The 19,001-nt window shown below is 41.1% G+C and overlaps 1 protein-coding gene across 1 annotated transcript in view; it reads right to left on the reverse strand.

Moving 5' to 3' along the window:
• sf3b3 (splicing factor 3b, subunit 3) overlaps positions 1-18,836 on the reverse strand; it is a 41,849-nt gene extending 23,013 nt beyond the window's left edge. The window contains exons 1-15 of the mRNA XM_071547292.1: positions 18,721-18,836; positions 17,613-17,751; positions 16,921-17,076; positions 16,377-16,547; positions 15,585-15,757; positions 15,039-15,180; positions 14,098-14,210; positions 13,081-13,218; positions 12,144-12,247; positions 11,098-11,263; positions 10,194-10,289; positions 9,825-9,897; positions 4,200-4,351; positions 1,387-1,542; positions 737-892 (exon numbers count right to left, since the gene is read on the reverse strand). Coding sequence (XP_071403393.1) covers positions 737-892; positions 1,387-1,542; positions 4,200-4,351; positions 9,825-9,897; positions 10,194-10,289; positions 11,098-11,263; positions 12,144-12,247; positions 13,081-13,218; positions 14,098-14,210; positions 15,039-15,180; positions 15,585-15,757; positions 16,377-16,547; positions 16,921-17,076; positions 17,613-17,682 — 1,866 coding nt within the window. The 5' untranslated portion in view covers positions 17,683-17,751; positions 18,721-18,836. The remainder of the gene's footprint in view (positions 1-736; positions 893-1,386; positions 1,543-4,199; positions 4,352-9,824; positions 9,898-10,193; positions 10,290-11,097; positions 11,264-12,143; positions 12,248-13,080; positions 13,219-14,097; positions 14,211-15,038; positions 15,181-15,584; positions 15,758-16,376; positions 16,548-16,920; positions 17,077-17,612; positions 17,752-18,720) is intronic.
• Between the last annotated feature and the right edge of the window lie 165 nt (positions 18,837-19,001).

The raw sequence follows: 19,001 nt of genomic DNA on the forward strand, positions 1-19,001 counted from the left end.
AAAAACAAAAGGCACATTTAGGATACGCGGGTCAGTTGTAGCAATCAGATCTTACTCTAATGCCATGTCGGTGTCTCCCTCTTTTTCTAACACAATGGCAACAGGGTTTCCCCCATTATCGAGCAACAGAGCTCTGGTGTCCCCTCTTCCCTGCCAGTGGCCCTGACACTCTGTTGTGTGCTTCTTGGCGTTATAATCAGACAATTACTTTTTTATTTTTATTTTTATAAAAGGGTCTGGTTCTCAGAGCTGGCAGCATTAACTGCTGCTGTGACACGTTGCCACTCAAACTTTTTTCGCTTGTGAATAAGGCAACTGAATTAGACACCATAGAGGCCTTGGTTTTTACTCCTGATCTTGTCTTTACTATTGCATTAGCATTGCATAGCCTAGCTAGCAAGATTAGTAACCAAGTCAAAGGCATTAGCATGATTATAGTGTTACTTCCTTAAACTTTGATGACAACTGTTATTTTGTTCTTAAGACTAATCAGATAACACCTTTAAGTGGAATAGGCAAACTGAATTTGGTGTCATAAAATCACTTAGTTTCACTCATTCTGAATCAACTTGTCAGCGGTCTTCCAGCAGGGCATCGGACACGGTTGCTATGATATTTGGAATGCCTCTGCAAAGGGCCTAGTGCATGAGCAGACACGTGCATGAGCAGACACGTGCATGAGCAGACACGTGCATGAGCAGACACGTGCATGAGCAGACACGGGCATGTTCCGTACCGAGGGGTCCAGGGAGATGATGCGGACAGTGTTGTCGACCAGTCCCACGGCCAGGAAGCGCGAGCGTTGCTCACCGGGTGGGACGTTGGCCAGGCTCATGCACACCACATCTGCAGACATCTCCTTCCGCTCTGTGTACTCGTTCAGCTGGCCGGACTAGAGAGAGGGAGAGACAGAGAAGGCAGCGCGGGAGAGAGGAGAGCAACAATATTACTATGCAAGTTTTCTGGCGTCTCTATTCTCTCCAGGGTTCATACAGACAATATTACATTTTTCCTTAGGGTATAATAAAGTTTACCTTGAACACTTCACCAGCATCTTTCCATAGATCATACAGGGATACCACGACATTTGCTGACTATGTGATTTATAATGGCTCTGGCTTCTATCAGGCTTTGAGCTTCTGATTACAGTGTGGAGAGCTTCAAACCAAGATTTTCTTTTCTGCCTCTCTGTGGTATCCATGTTCCTAAGTAAATTCAAATCAGTTTCTCCTGGTAGGTTTTGTTCAAACTTAATTAGTAAAAATACTCGTAGCCATTCTGACCAGGTTGATCTCCAAATAGAGACACACACACGCACACGCACACGCACACGCACACGCACACGCACACGCACACGCACACGCACACGTCTACTTTCTTTCTTACCGGGTCCATCTCAAAGTAGACCAGCTCCCCTCCAGTGAGGGCAATAACCACCTGCCGCTGGTTCACAGCACACCGGACAATGGTCTTCTTGCCAGGAGTCTTCCACTCATTCACACGCTTGTCCGCTCGGATGTGGCGGATACCATCTGGGTACACCTGCACAGAGAAGCAGAGAGAGGACAGAGAGGAGGATAAAAAGAGAGTGGTGGGTTTATTTTTTTAAATATTATGTGGTTTTCTCTATGGAATGTATTTTTCCAACTTCCAGATAGAGCAAGTAAACAAAAGCCAGAATTTTCAGTGGGATCAGGATGTTACAGTCCTTAATCCTTAATACAAAAAGTGTGTTGCAATTCTGTATATTTTAATGGCTATTTTGGCGAGAGAATCATCGCGAGCCGGACAAAACAGGGAAGAAAAGAGCAATTATAAACAGGCTTAGGTGGTTTGGAGAGCAGGCCTGAAACCGATTCTAGGCCCCCTCCAGTCTTACAAACAATGAAATGCTTTAAAACAGGCTTTAGAAGTTGAGCTGTGGCTCAACAGGCCAAATATGAGTGAAAACAGATTCTTGCCAATTTAAACAGACAACTGTGTGACTCTAGCCTGATTCCCTGCGGGATAGTGAGTGGCGGGGATGACCGTACATCACTTTCAAACATGTGAAACTAGGTGGTGTGTGTGTGTGTGTGTGTGTGTGTGTGTGTGTGTGTGTGTGTGTGTATACGCGCAAGTGCGAAGGGGCAAGCAAAGTTCATTCCACAATTATTCTGTGTGCTCTCCAAGCTTTTTTTTGTGCTTAAAGTTTCATTCAGTTTTGACATTCAGGGGTGGGCTCAGTATGATGTCGGACATTGACGATGAGCTGTGTCAGTGCCAATGTGAATTTTTCAAGTGCCGATGTTGACTGTGTGAGATGAAACACACACACAGAGCCTACAGCTCACACACACACACCGATCCAAGAGGCAGCGAGTGAAGCCCTCTCTCCTCACTTTTAACTTATTTCCAGTCTGTAAAAAGAGTGCCGATGCAGGTTTAAGCCATGTTTATGAGCGCGGAAAATGTTTATCTGAAAACAATGTTGTTTTCCCCAAAATGCAAACTAAATGGAGAATGAAACTTGCGGGACGGGACCAAATATGGATTTCTGCTTGCAAGCTGCAATATTGCTCACAAAGACAAGGCTTCCTCTCGCGAGAGCTGTCACTGCGCTTGCTTGAAGTACTCGCACATGCAGCGGGACCATTTAGTTGCGTGGGCAGTCCTCTTGTTGGTTGCCACAATAAGTTTTCACTTATTCTGGCAACTTTTGTCATGGAAATACCACCAAATTTCTGCTTTGCTAGACAGTGAATAGGGGTTGTCTAGAGGCCAGGGTCTTTAGCTTGAGTTAGACCAATATGTTAAGAGTACAAACTATGAATAGTAGCTCAATGAACCACCAGGGTGCCACAGTGTCTTTGACAGATTTAGATATCCTCTACTGGGTCAAAGGTTTGACCTAAAAACCAGACTGTACATTCAAAGTAACTGTAAAAGCGGAAACAGATGTTGAAACTAGTCATGCTCCATCATTTATTTACTACCACTGCTCATCTTTTGCCTTTGTGCTTGTGGTTACGATTTGGAAAATGATATATGTGTAAACTAACCCAGACAGAAACAAAGAAGTAAAGTAGGTCTACACACTACCCCCTTCTAGTTTGAACTGGTTCACCCCACCAAGAGGACCTGTAACCTTGCCAAGAACTTCTTACGTATTGGGTCATGGTTAATATGACCGTGAACAACCAGGCCAATGTACAATGTCATTATTTTCTCCCCTTCTGGTTTAATAATTATAAATGAATTTTACATTTTAATTTGGATTGGTGACCCAGCAATAAGTTTAGTAGTCATTAAAGGAACATTTCACCAAACACAGGTCCAAACACACCAGCCACCCCCACGAAGAGCGGTACAAGGCTTGTGTTTGTAGCTGGCTGGGGAGAGAGGGAGTGAGGGTGAAATCTAGGATTTGTAACCCGATTTTGTAAACCTAATTTGTTGATTATATTTCACTCAAAAAATAATCAAAATGAGAAAACACTGTTGTGTACCAGACTGCAAGAGTCCAATTTAAGTGACAGGGGGATATCTTTTTCATGCTTCCCTTGGAAAGATCAAACTTCGAAAACAATAGCTGACAGCGATCAGGAACAGCAAATACCCCGTCAGACACCGCTCCAGAACAGTTCAAAAATGCGTGAGTGTGTAGCAAGCACTTTCGTACTGTCTGTTGGCATTGCAAAGCAGCTACCGCACAAACACACCAGTCACTGTTTACTCGTTGCGGTCCAGCAGTAGTGCTGGAAGTCTGCTTGTTTCCCAGTGGCTTGAGCTGCAGCTTCCCGTCTTTCCCTCAGCTTTTCTGCTGTGTACTCGGGCTCAAACCAATAACCCTCTGTATCTGATTTAAGAAGAAGCTCACCAAATGTAGTCATCCAGCGTGTCATCCTCTCATGCTAGAAGCCAGTTAATCCTTAATCTGTTAAATTTGCTAAGTGTTACTTTGCTGTGAAATGTCCTCCAGTTATTAAATCTGCACACAAGTACGACTGAAAGGCATGTTTAAGGTACATTATACTTTTGGTAACGATGATTTGTTATGACCATTTTTAAGTAGAAAAGCCTAACCAGGGACAGGGGTCGCAAATTAGCCTTGGCTAGAAATCCCATATGCAACACATCTGTATAATGTTATTGTAACCTGTTACAATGTTTGTTTTGCATCGTCCCTGACAAATAAACGAATAAAAAATTTCACTCACCTGCACCAGGGCGTCGTCGCCGAGCAGCGAGCAGGACAGAGTGGGTGTGGTTCCTAGGAAACCAGAATCCGTCACTTCCTCTACAGTCTCCCCAATGGACAAAACCAGGGTAGCGTTGACGAAGGACACAATGATGTAGGCATCAAACTCATCTAATGAGAAAAGGACAGAGGGAACGACAAAGAGACAAAAATCAGTGCTGATCAAAAAAATGCTGACTGAATAATGCTGACGTCTTCTAGAAGGGATGAATCACTAAATCATCATCAAATTCAAGTTGGGGGGGGGGGGCGCCCCGGTGGCTCACTAAGTACAGCGTGTACCATATAAGACTCAGTCCTTCCCGCAGTGACCCGGGTTCGAATCCAGCCTGTGGTCATTTGCTGCATGTCCTCCCCTCTTTCTCTCCCATAACTTCCTGCCTCTCTCTCACACTATCTCTGTCTAATAAAGCATAAACTGCCTAAAATAAATCTTTAAAAAAATGCAAGTTTTTGCTCCAGCTCTACTCTTGCACACCTGATCCAACTGAGGTGCCAGGAAAATGTGTTTCCCTTAATTGGATCAGGCGTGCAATAACAGAACTTGATCTTTGGTTGAGGAAACGAACAAGGCACAGTGCCACCTAGCTTGTGTTTGGCTAAGTGAAGAGTGGGGCACCCACTGTTGGCAGGGTTAGGGGTAGTTAATGTCAGAATTAAGTCACAACTACATTTTCATATGTGGCCCTAATCCTCTTCCACAGCAGTCTAACTCCCTGCTGCACACTTTCACCCACATCACCAAAAGTGCTGAACAGAGCGTCCAACCAACAATGCGATCCATAGACCCCTGCTGTCGCGAGGCTAAAAAGTTTGTTAGTATTTACTGAAAGTCTACATTTCTCAATTTAGTTTGTCCACCATTTGCCTTAATCACAGCTTGTACTGTGTCTGGCATCAAGTCGACACTGTCAGAATTTGAGACTGGAGGTTCTATGGAGGCTGTCTCCTCACATAAGCAACCGTAAAGTTAAAACTTTGATTCATCTGTAAACAAGACTTTTTTCCAGTCAAAACAGTGAAATTTGGGTATTGTTTGGCTCTCCCACTAAGGCTGCAGTTTGCCAATCGTCTTTTGACTGTGCTGTTACTAACTGTGTGGGCCGTTCTTTGTTCAGTTGGCTTTGTATCTTGGATGCAGATGCTGTTCTTGTAAAGATTCTAGCTTAGATATACTGGTCTTCAGATGGTGCGGTCACTTTAGGTTTGCCTGGTCTTGCTTTGCATGAAAAGCAAGTTTTTCAGCTCTCAGGAGAATAATGGCCCCAAACTGCTTCACTAAGCTTGAAAATATTTTTCAAAGGAAGCCCTGTTTCAAAGTTAAATCACTAGCGACAATAATTCATAGACGACTATATTAATTTAGTCAATATCTGGGAATTCACACTGTGTATTAGCAGCACACGTGTTAATATTTGAATTAAATATATCTATATGGTGTGACAACAAATTGAGAAAACCTTACCAAATGGTGTGCGAACTAAATATTCTGATATATTTCAATTTCATACAAGCATTTCTCAAAGATCTAAAAGATTAAATTTGTATCAGTTCTAAATAATCCATTCTTATAAATGACTTCAAGATTTTTCTATTCTTTAGTACCTGCAACAAAAGTTATTATGTCAGCTGCACTGGATCACTGGAGATATTGGTGGCTTTCTATCATACTACAAGTTAACTTGTTAAAGTCTGATTTTGCACGTTTACTCGTTTATGAAAGGTAACAAAAATCATAGTTTGTGTTGTGATTGCATTGGAGAGCATATTATTTAAAAGAAAATCAGTTACAGCATATTGGGGATGTTTCAAGCAATGACAAGTGGTGCCAATTTTTTGTTAACATTTAATTAACATATGACAACTTATGTTGAATGACCAGAATATGACTAGGGTGTGATCTAGTAAAACACTCCAACAGAAGAAAATGGTGGAAAGACAAATTCTATCCCTCCATGACATTGATTACTTTACATTGAGGAGAGACGTTAGGAACAGGTTTGCATGGATACACAGTATATACTCATACCTTAAATCAGGACGAGGCCTGGCCAGGAGGCATATTTCCAGACCTCTGGGCCAGTACATTAAGCTTTTAAAGGAATATTCCACTTAGTTTTAAAATGGGGGGTTATTCGGCACTTAGTGGAGTATTTTGCCAGCACGACAGACCTGTGATCTAGTAGAACAGAGCTGTACATAAGCCTCTCTTGTGCACTTCATCAATGAAGATTTCCAGATGAGAAGCCGTTTAATAACAGCCTATTGCGAGTTTTAATCACTCATAGGATCATCTACATTTCAAAATATAAAACTCTTGGTATCATAGAAAGCGGAAGCATTAAAATGAGCCATGTGGTGAGCCAGTTTACCTTTCTTCATTAGTTCGTCCTTAAAAAGTGCATGGATGCCACTGAAACCAGCGCTGGATCTGACTGTCTCCAAATTGGTTTGTTGCCATGGTCGTTGCTATGTGATTTTGAAAGGCCACTGGCCCAGAGTGCAAGACTACTCACATGGTTTGGGCTTGGACCCTAAAACCTAATTTACTTCCCATTTCATTTTAGAAGTAAATTAAAACGGTTATTTTTAACTCTTATTGATGCAGAATAGTGTTGATAGTGTACCATCATTGTGCAGCAATACCAAGCAAGAAAACCTTTGTGCTTGAATCTCTCCAGTTTACTAGACTGCAGATGTGAGGAATCTGCATTGGCAGCAAAGCAGTTTTTCCTCATATTGAGGCACCAATTTTCACTGGTAAGAGGGGATTTATGAGAGCTATGCACAAAGTGCGTAGTCAGAATGAAACTTAAGGAATAATAAATCCCCCTTATATAGGGTGACTAAAGGTTTCTTCAAATTAATCTAAGACATTTTTAAATGTTTTTAATGCCAGTTTAAATCAAATTTATGACCCCAGAAATAAGCCTTGCGAGTAAAAAAACAACAAAAACACAAAAAAAACAACAGTAGCGGTATGTGAGAAATCACAGAGATTTCTCGTTGGGAAAGTAGTGCAGAGGGAAAACAGTTTTAAGATACTTTTAAGACCTGAAACTGCGCATAAGACTCAAAGGCAGCAGTTAGCCATATTTAAGGCATTTTAAGGCCTTGGATTTATATAGTTTGATTAAAAAACATTTTAAGGACCTACAGACATGCTGTCACAAATGTCTTTCTTGAACTTGCCCTCTCTCTTTCTCCCCCGCTCCTGTCTCATCCCCTTTCTCTCTCACTCACACACACAAGGTTCTAGGAGCAGGTCTCTCCCAGCTGTGGTGGAAGAGAGCCACGTCACGAATGTTAAACCGCATGACTTCTGGGAAATACGCTGTCACACCAAACTCAAATTCAACTGTAGACAAAAACACACGAACATCCAACAGTGTACACACGCACATCTTCATTTATGTACCAAACACCAATGCTGGTATTAAAACTTGACCTGCATCCCAACTTCTTCAAGAGGGAACTGCAAAAGAACTGCAAAAGTAGAGAATTGGCTACTTTATTGACAGGGAAAGACTTTTGGTCCTATTTAGGGAAAACCGAAAAAAATAATTTGAGTGAATTGTTCTTGGTTACATTTATGGAAACAGACCAGCAATTGACAGTAGGGCTGCACAATATATAGACTTTTTTGGACTGCGATATTGGCTTTTTTTAAAATAACGTTACGGGCATTTTAGTCACGCAACCCACTCTCTGCATGCAAACAAGTTACAAACAGATTCTGACCAATGAGACGGACCTTAGTACCGAAAAGCAATGGCAAGTCAGTCGTGTGGTAGTACTTTGGATAACGAAGAGATGACGTCCCACAAACTCAGGTGCTGTGCAAAACGTGTCGAGTGGTAGTGGCGACAAGAAGGGGCAACACAACTAACTCGTACCACCACCTTAAAAGCAACCACAGGGAGTTGGAGGAAAAACGCACAGCAAAAAAAGTCCCAAACAAACCGAAGAAAACATTAGGTCCAACTCAGCAGCCATTCAAACTACGTCTCCAACAGCAATGCAGCGGCCATCCATTGTCCAGATTTTTACACGGTTTAGTACAGAAGGCTTCAAGAACTTCACGCAAGGATGCCATCTTCCATCATGCATGCATTTCTCACAAGTTGCTATTCCAGAGTTAAGTTATGAGAAATGCAACAGGTCAGTCGAGTTTGAACTTTGGCAAGTGGAGTATTTTGCCAGCACAACAGACCTGTGATCTAGAGGAACAGAGCTGTATATAAGCCTCTCTGCACTTCATCAATGAAGATTAGAAGCCGTTTACAAACGACTTCTAGGGAAAGCAGAGAAAAGCAGCTGCTGGAGTTTGCGTGAGGAGCAGCAAGTCTGCTTTACCACAGACAATGGGACCAACATTATGAAGGCCACCAAACTCAATGGCTGGTTTAGACGCCACTATTTTACCCACAGACATTACATACATTTAGCCATTGGTTAAGTGTCAACTGAAATAAATTAGTATGGTTGTGGGTATAGGATGATTTTTAGGGCTGCAACTAACGATTATTTTCATTGTCGATTAATCTGTCGATTATTTTCTCGATTAATCGATTAGTTGTTTGGTCTATAAAATGTCAGAAAATGGTGAAAAATGACAATCAGTGTTTCCCAAAGCCCAAGATGACGTCCTCAAATGTCTTGTTTTGTCCACAACCAAAAGATATTCAGTTTACTGTCATAGAGGAGTAAAGAAACCAGAAAATATTCACATTTAAGAAGCTGGAATCAGAGAATTTTGACTTATTTTTCTTAAAAAATTACTCAAACCAATTATTCGATTATCAAAATAGTTGGCGATTAATTTAATAGTTGACAACTAATCGATTAATCGATTAATCGTTGCAGCTCTAATGATTTTTACTCCGTTTAAGAAAAATGTGCAATCAATTAAAGAATATTTAAAATAATTTAACCTCTTACATAGTTTACTCATTTTTAGAGTGTAACACTCCTCCTTATGAGAAGGACATTAAACTAGTACACTATTTACTGAATATCACAAGTCAAATCGCAATCTCAATGGACTGGATTTTATCAACATACATGCAATGAGATGACAGCACGCACTTTCACCTGTCTCCCCTGCATTTAGTTTGTGTTAACTAATGTCACAGCTAGTGTTATCGAATGCTTTCATATTAGTCTGCGGATGGACCGCCACTGTGAAAGGGTCAACCCCACAAAACAACCCAGGTCGAGATCACGATTTAATTGTCAGGTTGACCTCCACTTTGTCTTTGTGTTTAACCGGTGTTGGTGATTTGAGCGCCATGTCACGTGCCATGTTGAACACAGAGTCCTTCTGCTTCTGATGACATTATAAGCTGACAGACCATTGGTTCTTCCCAGCTCAGTGTGAGTAGCCTCTTACATGGGATGCACCCGGGTCAGCATACTGTAATATTCTTGGGTTGTGTGTTACAAGGGTAATATGTGAACTGCTACCAATCTTCTCTATATCAGAAACTCAGTAGGACTTGTTAACGCTCCACACCAAAAAGTTGACTGTAAAATGGTTTAGGTGAGGCTGGAAAAAAAATTCATGGGTATAAAACGTTGTTACCTTCCACATGTCTGCGTACAGTCCACACAGCGTTGGGGTTACCAGGCAACTCGGACACAGCCATCTCTGACACCTGATAGAGAGAGGGAGGGAAAAGAAGGGACGGAGAAGAAGCAGAGAAAAAGAAGAAAAGACAAAAAAGGAAAGGAATGAGAAGATGAGAAGGTAGACAAATGTTTAAGCTTTATCAGCTATATGACATGTTACTGCTTGCTTCTAATATGTACTGCTGAGATCAGAGCAATTGATGAACTCTTCAGTTTTTCGTCAGAGAAGAGACATGAAAACTCATCACTTTTCTAGCCAACAGTGTATATGTGTATAAGAGACACTCTGTGTGCATGCATGTATGTTACAAAGTGTGTGTACCTCCAGTCCATGTCTAAGGACTCTTAGAGTAGACTTGGGTCCTCTTCCACAGGCCACATACAGCTGAGGAGTGTCCTCATTGGCCAGATCAGCTATCTGTCAAACACAACAGAAAGAGACTTCATGCACCAGGACCAGACGATAAGTCAATGACAGTACAGAAATGAGCATTATTGGTGGCATTCTTTAATACAATCAGGCAAAGTAATACAACAAGATTAGCAGACTTTGTCCCCATGGTTTCCCATGTCAAAACAAAACAATGAAGCCTCGCCAAGTTTACATAATATGTAATAAAAGGGAAGGAGAAAAAAAAGCAACAACTGTGAGATATTCTGCTCTTGTCCTGCAGCCCAAGGACAGTCAACAAATACAGCCAAAAACAAAGAAGTACGTAATTTGCGATTGAGAACAAATTGAGAACGCATGGTGGTCACATCACATTTTCTCATTTAAGTCTGTGACTTCAACCAGGAAACTGAACTCCTGGAACAATAAGAAGGTTACTTTAGGCTTTAGACATTCATTTATAGGCACTATCCGTCATTGGGTACCACCTTCCAGCTGGGGAAGCCAACCTGTTGATCAATTACAACCGAACCACTAATCAGCACTCTTGGCAGAGATTAAGAGTGTAACCACCGCATCACAAAAGAACATGCTGTGGTTACATTTGTCTTTTCAATTAATTATCATCCAAATCACGTCAGGACAGATAATCTGGGCAGGTTTGAACCTTCTTAAAAACAGATTTTTCTTGCAAAAAACAAAATCACACAGGAAGCAAGGGGGCGGGACATAAACAATCTGGAGCCATGGTGAGAGTAGAGGACAAAATATACAGGTGATATGCACACGATAACACGCACACATACACACGCACCCCCACCCCGCTCTACCCTACCTGACAGGACATGATGGGCGACAGGTTCTCCTGCTCATCCACCAGCACCAGGTTCTTCAGGGGGCGGGGCTGGAAGAAGAAGGTGTCTCCCTCCTCCAATGGCATGGCAGACGAGAACTCAGGCTCATCGTCATCATCACCCAAGTGGGCTATCTGGTACAGGTAACTAAGGGAACAGAGATAGAGGAACATATCAGAGAGGGAGAGAGAGAGGGAGCAAAAGGTGAGAGATGACTAGGCAAGAACACAGTCTTATATCCCAGCTGGGTTATCTGGTATAGATGATAAAATAAATTGTTCAGATCAGATAACTGCTAAAGTAATAAAACAGTATGGTATGAATAGTTTACTTTTTTAGTCATTCTAATTTTGGATTGGTAGCAGAATGTGAATCAATGAGGTGCTATTAAGGTCTATAATGGTGAAATATTTAAAAACGGACAGGAATCAGATTGTTCAGAAGAAATTAAGTAGTCGACGATAAAATCTTATCAATGTCCAACTGTAATAACTATGGCAACAAGAGAAAGGCAAAACACCAAAAAGGTAGAAAGAGTTATATCCCTTCAATGGCATTACAGAAGACAACAAGCACAGATCCTGTACAGGCCCACGGCGCATGTGTTCAACTGAAACACTGCAGCATGGTTAAATTACCTAATTCCACTAAAGTTACTTAAATACCACAAAATAATCACTTTCACTTTTGTTTTCAAACCGGAGACTCTGTGGATTGAGTTCAATGCTGCTGGTCTGCTGTCTGTGCTTCTCCACATGATGTGATGCGCACATCAGGCGCATCAGAGATCGATTTAGATCAATTACTATAGACTTCTATTGACTATGTGCCTCTGTATGAGAAACACTGCATCTCGCAGTCAAAGACGCCCTCTAGAGGCCATGTGACGAAGCACATCATCTCACGAAGCGACAGATGTCTGACTGCCTGACCTGAATTCGCCTCCTGACGCCCTCTGCTGCACCGTGGGAAAAGAGAGAAGAGAAATCGATAGAGAAATAGATTTACTGTATAAACAGAGACTTACTGGTTTCCAAACTCCGATGACACAAACAGGAAGCCAGTCTTGAGAACACACATGGCTGTTGCCACAGGGATAGTGTCAAAGTACTTCATCCTAATTTCTGTTACCTAGGAAACAACACAGTTCAGACTAGTTGAGAACAACATGCCATAATATCTGTTCATTTTCTTCGCCAGGCATTTTTGGTTAGGTTAGGTTTATTTTTCATGATAAAATAACTATTCTTTAATTGTCCTTCAGCTACACTAAAAACAGTTGTCAGAATATCTAACTGAAGCCAACAAGGCAACAGTAAACAGGTCGTCTCCCCACGAATGATGCAGTCTCCTTAAGGTTGATTATAGTGTGGGACAGTAATAACTGAAGAGGAGCTGTCTCTCAGTGGACTGCACCTTTTAAAATGTACTTCATCATTCACAGATTTAATAAATAAATAAATAAATAAATAAATAAGCACCGACAGTATACAAGTGTACAGGGAAGACCAAGGAAATCCCAAACAGTTGATATGGTTTACAGCTGTCTTCAAATAAACCAGACAAGTAACAAAAAACAGTCAAACAAATAAATTATGTTAATGTCTTACTGTACAGTCTTACTGTACTTCAAGAAGAACACAGTGCAAAAGAATCGGGTAGTGGAGTCATGTACAGGCACGCTACCACTGGTCTGATTTTAATGTTTGTGATTATGTAGTTATATTTGGGTCAGAAAAAGGAATAAATTGGTTAAAAAACAGTTGCTAAAAACAACGAGTTAAAATTTGAGGCCTGCAATGTTGGTGATGAGGACGTCAAGAATTCCTCCATGCTGATGAGATGATGTGATTGTTGAGGATCATTCCTGGCCATAACATTTTCTCATCAGGTAACATTTTGTTCATCTCATGTTCATTTCTAGGGCACATCCTCCCCGCCCTGCCCCTTTCATCTTTCCTCACCATCTCTTCGTCTGTTTCCAGGGTAACCTTAAATATGTCTCCCTGCTCGGTCTGGGCCAAGAAGAAGAACATGGACTTTGTCTTGTGGGTGGCCGAGCAGACAAATATCATCCCGCGCTCCGGGTCGTCCAGGTCGTTCTGTAGGATGGGAGAGATGAAGGAAACGAGGGGAATAGGAAAGGAGGATGAAAATGAAGAATTTTAGAATATACACCAACTTCTGTTTCTCTATCGCTGCTAGATGCGGGGAGGGAGTAGAAAAAGACATCTGAAATGCTTTTTTTCATTCCACTTAATGTAGTTATACTGTACATAACATTTGAACATTGCAGTGGCAAAATTTTTATATTAATGATAAGATTACGCATAATAAATATACATATACATAAATTAAACATAATATTAACACATGAAAGCAGGGCGCAATAAATGGACAATGCATTCTAAACAGTTTCTATTCACACAGTTTTGATTCACAACATGCAGTTTTTCTGTAATTTTTTCTTGAAAGATTTGGGTTAATGTGTTGTTTTAAATTTGCAAGACAATATTAGAGTAAATCATTGGGTGAGAACTGAGACTAAGTGCTGAGATCAGAGATGTTAAATCTTTCTCCAGTGATAGTCAGAGAAGAGACATGAAGAACTCATCCTTTCAACAGCACTTTGATGTGTGTAATAACACCTTGTAAAATTCAATAGCGATATCCATTGAAAAAGTCCTTAGCCTATGACTAGGCTTAATCACCGTCTGCGAAACCAGCCCTTAACATTTTCTATCTGCCATTTCTGTTTACTATGCAAGGATTAAAAAATTCGGAAGGCAGTGTGAATGTTGTTTGTAATGGCCTGCAGAAAGTAATTTGATGTTGTAGTTGCTAATGAGGCAATGTTTTAAACAGGGTATGTTGTTATGGCTTTAACTTCAGCTTAAATTTGCAACAATTAACTTCACTCAAAGTGATGTTCCCAAAAAAATTTGTCATTTTCCACTGCATGTTTTGCATCCATGCCTCACCCTGCGTCGTGGGATCGGACAGCGGATGTCAGGCTGGTCTCCAAAGTTCTTGTAGGTGATGTAATTTTCAGAGCAGATCAGAACTCCACTGGGCCCATCAGAACCACCAGGAACTAGACAGAGAGGAGAGATATGTGTGTGTGGGGAGGGGAGAGTTCAGTGTTACCACTGGCGAGCCAACAGTAGAGACAAATTTCATGGTTTCATTCTCTTTTGGTTACACCGACATGATTATGGAAATCACTGTGATGAAAAACTTGAACTTCAATCTTCCTCCAAGGAGTGAGGAAAAGGAAGACCAAAATGTTGTATTTTAAAGTTGAATCTATTAAATTATATTGACATTCAATCGCTACTGTCCAGCATGCAGGTTATGATTAGCCTAAATGAACTAAAAGAATGAACAAATCCAAAACAAGCAGCTTGCCAAACATTTTAATGATTTGAAGCTATGTTTTATTAATAAATCTCCAGTTAGCCTACTTTCTCTGATGGAGTCTCATAGCTTTAAATTGATTTTCTTAAACGATTTACAATTACTGAAGGGACACTTACACAGTAAAACTCCAAACGAGTTCTACCAACCATGATAAACTTCTAAAGGTTTTCATAGTTTAATGGCAATAGCCTACCAAAATGTCCCCTTATACCATCAATCTGAGAAGCACTCCAAGACTACTGAACTGCTTCTTTAGGGGACCATTTCCATCTAGTTGTTAGTCGGGTATAGTATGCAAGTGTTGCATGTGCCTCCTACAATAAGAATGCAAGTGCTTATTGTAAGCATAGATATGACTAAGACAACAATACTGGTATTACAGGATTTGTGTGTAAAAACTAAAAATATGTAATATCTAGAATCTGGGAGAAATAGCCCAGAGTGGTGATGCGGTTATTGTTGCAGACCTAGTATGCACACCCGCATGTGCGCAAATGCTTACCAGTGATGAGGAAATTTCCATGCTCTTCCAGAGCCTCGCTGTACTTGCGGACCACGTGGTTCAAGCCAAGGTCCAGCTCATAAAAGGTGAGCGTCTGCTGCGTGTTGGCTGCCGCCTCCCCCGTCGGGTCATTGTCAGCTTCCTGGAAAGAGCAAACGCCAACATACAGGATCAGAGGCTGGCAATGCTGCGCAATCAGACTGAACTGTCATTAGGTCTGACTGATGGAGGATATCTGCATCCAATACTGAATACAAAAAGGCAAATATTTGCTTATAATATCAAGATATTGGACCCTATTTGTTTTATCGCAGACTATTGATGCTTGAAAAAGAAATTTCTGCATGAGTGAAGCATCTGTGTGAGAATGAAGAGTTAGTGCTGAGATCAGAGATGTTAAATCTTTCTCCAGTGATAGTCAGAGAAGAGACATGAAGAGCTCATCCTTTCTACAGCACTTTAATGTGTAACAACACCTCATAATCTAGCCAGTGTGTGTCTTAATCTAGCCTGTATGCATATATCCTTGAGTGTTTATGACCTTACCTCATAGTCCATTTCGAGGCAGGCGAACATGGGGTTTTCAAAGCCTACGTCTACTCCCACAACATGGTACACCAGTGTGTTGGCTTTATGGGCCTCCAGAGGGGAGGAGATGGTGAGTCTGGCAGCTGCATCTCTGTTTAGAATATACACCAACTTCTGTTTCTCTATCGCTCCTAGATAGGGGGAGGGAGTAGAAAAAGACATTTGAAATGCTTCATTTCATTCACTTAATATAATTATACTGTACATACAGTTGAACATTGCAGTGGCGAAATTTTAATATTAATGATAAAATTATCCACAATAAATATACATACTGTATATACATAGATTAAAAATAATACTAACACATGAAAGTAGTGCACAATGAATGGACACTTGTATTCACAACATGCAGTTTTTCTGTAATTGAAATTCTTGAAAGATTTGGGTTGTTTTAAATTTACAACAGAAGATTAGAGTAACTCATTGGGTAAATAAGTGCTGAGATCAGAGATGTTAAATCTTTCTCCAGTGATAGTCAGAGAAGAGACATGAAGAACTCATCCTTTCAACAGCACTTTGATGTGTGTAATAACACCTTGTAAAATACCTCTTTCATTACCTTGAAAAAGTTACCCATGGGAATGTGACTCATATTTCAATTAACCACTAGCCATATTCCAAAAGCCACCCAGCCACTCTACTAACACTAGCGAAGTCATTAGACCCCCAACTGCTCCAGTGGAATATGGTTTGTATAAATAATGTTAAAACACATATTATTGCTAACTCCTTGATATTACTTCATACCTATCATGACAGCTCTGCCTTTCGGGTCGACAGCCAGGAACTGTCCGGGGACGATGCGCCGGCAGCCGCTCTTCCCGAACGTCTCCTGGTGGATCTTCTCAAACATGTTCTTTGAGGGGTGGTATTCCAGGATAACAATACGACCGCTGTCACTGCCCACCACAATGTAGTCTGCAAAACACACAGGCACACAAAGGTGTTAAACTAGCAGTAACATAAACATGTTGAGGCACTGTGCATGGAGAGAGAGAGGGAGAGAGAGATCACTTGTATTACTGATTTTTAAATCTATAGGCAATATAAACATGTTTTGAAGGCTGGCCCTGCAGCGTGACAATACAGTCTGCACCTGTTCAATTTATGGGATTTAGAATTTTCTTGGTTCTGAGCAGTCATCTCATTGCTAATAGACTTTCAATGGACGACAAATTGCATTTCCATTAGACATGTTGTGATGTGTTCTTTTGTGCAACATTGTTTTTGCCAATCAGGCTTAGTGGAAACACAGCTACTGTATAAGCCACGTAAACACATGCAAACGCACCTTTGGTTCCTCCAGTGAGTCTGAAGGCCATCAGGGACCTTATGATGCCAAAAACCTCCATGGTGAGCAGAGTGTGAACCTTCCCCGTGTTGGCATCTGGTCGCAATAATTCCAGGATCTTTCCCCGGGAAACAACAATCTCCTGCATCTTGGTTCCTACCAGAGAACACAAACATCCCATTGAGCATTATGTCAGATGTCAACCAGCCACTTAATGTAACTGAAAGGAATGCTGTGCAGCATTTGTTTCAGATGGGGGGTGTGTATGCAACATCTGCTTTGGTACTGAGATCAGAGGTGTTTTAGTTCTCTCCAGTGTTTTACAGTCAGAGAAGAGACATGACAAACTCATCACTTCAATTGCGTAGGCTTGTGTATTTGATACGAATAAAAATAAACAGAACAGACAAAGCAGACAGAAAACAGATGAATAAAATGCTAGCCAGACAGAAAATTACACTGACTGACAAATAAATGGAGACAGATGAATCAACAAAGAGACAAAACAATCAATGCAAGTACAGACTGGTGAATAGATAGACCAACAAAAAAACAGATGATCACATAGCTGAATAGACAGATTGCCAAAAAGATAGCAAAGTGGAAAGATGGCACAAAAGAAAAACAGATGAACAAAATCAAATAGAAGAGAGGGCATGAAGGACAGACAGCAATGTGCACAGCTATCTCACCAGAGAAGTTTCCATGGATGGCGTGGGTGATGCCAGTGGCACGCTGCAGGGTGATGTTGTAGAGAAACATAGCTGCCTGTCAATGGGGTCCACTAGGTCCTTCAGGGGCTGCTAACAGAGCCGTTAGCCCAGCTCAACACTGGACAGGCAGAAGGGAAAACAGAGGGAGACAGAGATTGATAGGTTATTCATAATATACCCACGATGTCACATGCATTTCCTACCAATATGGCGCTTTACCATATACACAGCTCAATGGCTGTGGCTGTCATTGGATTATAATCACCTTAATTTATTACAATCAGCTGTTAAGATGGCTGTGTTGTGATGTAACAGAATACTATGAATACAGAGATTAAGGCACCAAGAGAGCGGTAAACTTCAAATGAAAACAAATCATTCTGTAAACACCATGCCCAAGTTATCTCCCATTACTTTTACAGCCAATTCCATTGTAGACAGCAATGAGGTGACTCTCTAATAGGGATATTCAAATGACTCGAGCTGCACTAGTAAGACAGTAGGCTAGCATTATTGTATCCTTAGATAGCGACCAGACTTAAAATGTAAACATCTTTGCAATATAAACATTGGTAGCTAGTAAACTGGTTAGGGACCTGTTGGCCAGGTAAACGGTACAGACAATGTAACTTATTGTTTACGTGCTGTGCCTGCTGACCACCGCCAACGTTGTGTACTAAACGTTAGCTTCATAAATAAGCGGACGTTACACTTGGCGAGACTGCCCCGGAACATTGTCGGTTAGTTTGTTAGCTAACTTAGCTCTCTTGCTGCAAGACAAGAAAGCCAAGAAGGCAGAATTATTTTTTCAGATAATAATACTAGTTGGGAAAACTCTGTACATAGTTAGCTAGACCTTGTATATTTGTTAGCTAATATACAAAGAATGTATAGAAGAATGTAATGTACATTAGTTAGCTAATGTACAAAGGCTAGCCGACCGGCACCCATTCATACAACGCGCCACTTCTAGCCAACGCATCCTGTAACTTTTCTTGCTACATTGTTGAATATCGTGCAAATTTCACAAGCATATAACGACTGTTTGATTGCTCACAGTGTGTAGATGCTTAATGGAAATATTTACCGGTGTACGAAATACGATGATTCTGATTTCAAATGGATAAAGATTCATTTACAAAATAACTTCCATGCTACTCCGGAAACCAAACGACGAGCCGCCGTTTGTGGGTCTTTCGTCAGTGCAACGTCGTCATATGAGGTGGCCCGCAATGTGCCTGACTTAAATCTGAGACATGCTGTAGCACGGATTCTCCAGCAGATGTCAACAAAGACCTCAAAAGACAAGTAGATATGAAATGGATTTAGATATACACTATGTTTTAGGATAAACATCAACCACTTTTT

Source organism: Centroberyx affinis, unplaced genomic scaffold (genome assembly GCF_046629955.1).
Source record: "Centroberyx affinis isolate AG114_WGS23_722 - 3 ecotype Tasmania unplaced genomic scaffold, CSIRO-AGI_Caff_v1 ptg000270l_1, whole genome shotgun sequence".
Taxonomy (NCBI): domain Eukaryota; kingdom Metazoa; phylum Chordata; class Actinopteri; order Beryciformes; family Berycidae; genus Centroberyx; species Centroberyx affinis.